Below are 3,278 nucleotides of genomic sequence, written 5' to 3'. Positions count from 1 at the left end.
CGATTCATACCAAGTTGTGGATACTTATCGGAAGTAGTTGAGATTGAAATGTCTGAGCAAAGCATATCAATTGAAGATGGTGAGCAGGGTATATTGCATCCACTTCTGCTGCCTGTAACTCCTTTGGTGTTTTTTGTGGATTCATTCCTCATAGTATTCTTTGGTCGAAGGTGGCGAATGTGAAACCCTTAAGCAGAAATCCGTCAAAATTTTATAATGAATGCCGTGATTAGTGAGTGCTAAATCGGGCTTATGTGAATGACTGGGATTCATTTTTATCTTTCAATGCGTTTTTTTCTGAGGACTTTCTTAAAAGGCGTTTTGCAGTGGAACCGTGGAGACCGCATTGAGTGTGGGCGAAATTAATGTTCCAGCATTAACGGTTACTCCTTTTTATGCAATTGCTAGAAGTAGCATCAAGTTTTCCTAGTCTGCCATTGTCAACAACGATTGAAGCTTGCGGATGTGTTTGACCGCTCAAGGCATCATTTTTGGGTAGCAACGGGGCATGTTGAACCACGGGTGAAAATGTGGTCTTGGCCAGTTTGGCTAATGGTAAACGGTGGTTCAGTTATGAAAACTACGATAGTGTTTTGCAGGCAGGTTCGGAAGTGCATCGATGTGTTCTCTTTCAGGTCTCCCTTGGCGAAATCAACCCCCTGATGCACCCAGACCGTAATGCCAACCGATTGCCAAAGGGAAAGCACAGTGCTCTGGGCGTCGGCCGCAATATGCCTGATCCTTCGACTTGGATTACTTTGTAAGTTTCCTCTCTGACACGATGTACAGGTTTATTTTGCCGTATTTTGTGATGTGGAGGTAGTGAATGTGTGTCCTTATCGATACCGAACGAAGAATGGTTTAAACTAGTTTGTAATTTGTTAAAGTAGAGTTTTCTTACCTACCTACGTGCTTTTTCGATTGCTTCATTCGGAAATGTGTTTCTATTGTTGTCATAGAGATGATGGTGTAGTGGTGCCCTGTGGAAAGATCATCAAATCTAAAGTGGCCAATGCCTTAGTCTGGTACAACGAGTTCATTGTTTGCGTCAAATACGCCTGCGCTATCTGGTCCAACTAAAGTTTAACTCCAAACACTAGCTTATCCTCCTCTTGCCCCTCCGCCCTTTGTCTTCTCATCCTCCTCTATGTATACTTGGATTAACCACTGCTGCTCATGTTAATGACTATGATATCAGCGCTTTGTTCTCTGCGAACTCCAGCGCCTTGTGTTTTCCTGTAATTTCCGTAATCAAGTTGTAATAAGCATTTTAGCTGCAAAAGACCAGATTATGGTGTAGCCTAAGTCGTAACTTTAATGGCTTTCCCTTATCTGAATTGCAGAAGAACGTGGGAAGTGCGAGTTGTGATGGTCGAGTGTCACTTGACAAAGGCTGCTAGTCAGGAGAACTCGGTGGTTCGGATGGGATGTTTGTTAGTTTAACTGACATTAGGAACGTTATTGCAGAAAGTGGAGGTGAGGTTTTCTAGATTTGTGTCCAATGCAGGTCTTTAGCTATTGTACACTAGTTCAAAGAACTAATGATATGTTAAACTGAGGACTTTTTCTCAAATTGTGTGGTCACATTCTAATAGATTGTTTAGGCGTTTATGAAACCACTCTGCTGGCCTATCGTGGATGCCATGAGACATCAATGAGTAGCACACACCTTCGTTTTCAGAGTAAATTTAGGGAGGTGAATGTGTTTGACAGAGTGGGTGGGATTAATGCATCGCGATGGTAACAGGTTTCGAATGAGTTGCAAGAAACCGCCGTCAACGCATTGCCAACAGCAGTATTTACACAACGAATGCTATATTTTAAGTCTGGCATATATAAACTCATCCTAGTCATCTAAAAAAGTCAAAATGTACACTTGCTTCAAACCACCAGTTGCATTAAACCTCCGTCTTGCTTACAACTATCACTTTTGTGCATGGTGTCCTCCCGTACAGGCGAAATATCATTTGTGATAATCTCCGCAATGGGGCTGGAAGAGTGTTGCGCCAACACCATCGGCTGTAAATACGAAAAAGAAGATGGCCAAGTGCCATTTCAGATTGTTGTTGCGATAGCCAAAGCTGTCACACGGTGCCTCCTTTACCCCCCATCCTCGACTTGCATTCAGCAATACAGCCGTCACAGTCACATCTGCCTCCGTTTCGAGGCGTCAGCGCAATTGCATGACGCAACATGCATCAAATTGCACTTCAGCCACCAATGCATTCTACAAGACACAAACTGTGCGTGACAGTTTTTCAAAACGGCTGCTTAGGTTTAATGATTTTATTCTGCATGAAAACACGCGCCAAGCATTCCTGAGTCGACTGAACATTAAACCACCATTAGGCAGAGCACTGAGACTAGAAAATGCAAAACTGCAGTCACCACTGGAGTAGAGGAGCTATGAGTTCTAGGATGTGTGCCACTCTAGAGGTGCCTGGCAGAGCTGTACACGTGTCTTCATGAGATTGGCTGTCTGCGAGGCAGCAATTACTGCCAGCAACTTGGGATTGGCCCGTTGCTGGTGTGTGGCGTCACCCCGACGCCACTTTTGCGTGTAGCCTACAGACCGTGGTGTCGTTGTGAGGAGTGAAGCAGCGTCCTTTGGAAGAGCGGTCTCTACGTGAGGGGTTTCGTATTCGATCTGTACTTCAGAGCATAAATTCATAAATGTACACACCAAAATGATAAGTGGTAAATAGTCGACACACAAAATCCACTAAATAGCATTAGATTCTCATAGGATGTCCATTCTATTTAAATGATATGAGGACTGCCCTTTATGCAGCATTGTTATAAAGTATTTAACAGAAAACTCTGAATTGTCGGAAACTATAACCCCTTTGGCAAATGAGTTATATTCGACGGCTTCAATTGACCAAATTATTTTCGTTTTTTTAAACAATTTGACCACCAAGGCTATATCTCATGTGAAGTCTTTGATTCTTTTATCTGTAGTAGTACTTAAACCCGGTGGGCAATTTTTCTCCGAGCTATTGCACACAAACTTCACCCTACCACGAAGTCTCTTCCGAAAGCAACCAGTAAGCTCTACTTTCAGTCTGTTAAACCCACGTCAGGTACAAGGTTCAGGAAATGATATTAATTGAGTATGTATTATTCGTTTTCTGAAATACTTTTTTAATTAATTGACACCTCATTATTATCAAATTTGTTGCTTACCAGATGTAATTAAGCCATTTTTCTAAATACCAGTCGCCTTTGTTTGCAAATGTTATATGCTAGTTTAAGTTGGATGCAGTAAACCAAGAAAG

General features: G+C 42.4%; 2 protein-coding genes across 2 annotated transcripts; one reads left to right on the top strand and one right to left on the bottom strand. All coding sequences in view use genetic code 11, as the record gives it.

The window, feature by feature from the left end:
- Nucleotides 1-76: 76 nt before the first annotated feature.
- EGR_10384 (Poly [ADP-ribose] polymerase) lies at nt 77-1,080 on the top strand (the record flags this gene model as incomplete). Its single annotated transcript, XM_024499633.1, has 3 exons — nt 77-88; nt 600-760; nt 960-1,080. The coding sequence occupies 3 exons, from the start codon at nt 77-79 to the stop codon at nt 1,078-1,080; spliced, it is 294 nt and encodes a 97-aa protein (XP_024345961.1).
- Nucleotides 1,081-1,881: 801 nt separating this feature from the next.
- EGR_10383 (hypothetical protein) lies at nt 1,882-2,671 on the bottom strand (the record flags this gene model as incomplete). Its single annotated transcript, XM_024499632.1, has 2 exons — nt 1,882-2,019; nt 2,456-2,671. The coding sequence occupies 2 exons, from the start codon at nt 2,669-2,671 to the stop codon at nt 1,882-1,884; spliced, it is 354 nt and encodes a 117-aa protein (XP_024345960.1).
- Nucleotides 2,672-3,278: the final 607 nt, after the last annotated feature.

This window comes from Echinococcus granulosus, assembly GCF_000524195.1.
Source record: "Echinococcus granulosus chromosome Unknown EG_S00214, whole genome shotgun sequence".
Lineage (NCBI taxonomy): Eukaryota > Metazoa > Platyhelminthes > Cestoda > Cyclophyllidea > Taeniidae > Echinococcus > Echinococcus granulosus.
This window is presented reverse-complemented; position numbering and strand designations above follow the sequence as displayed.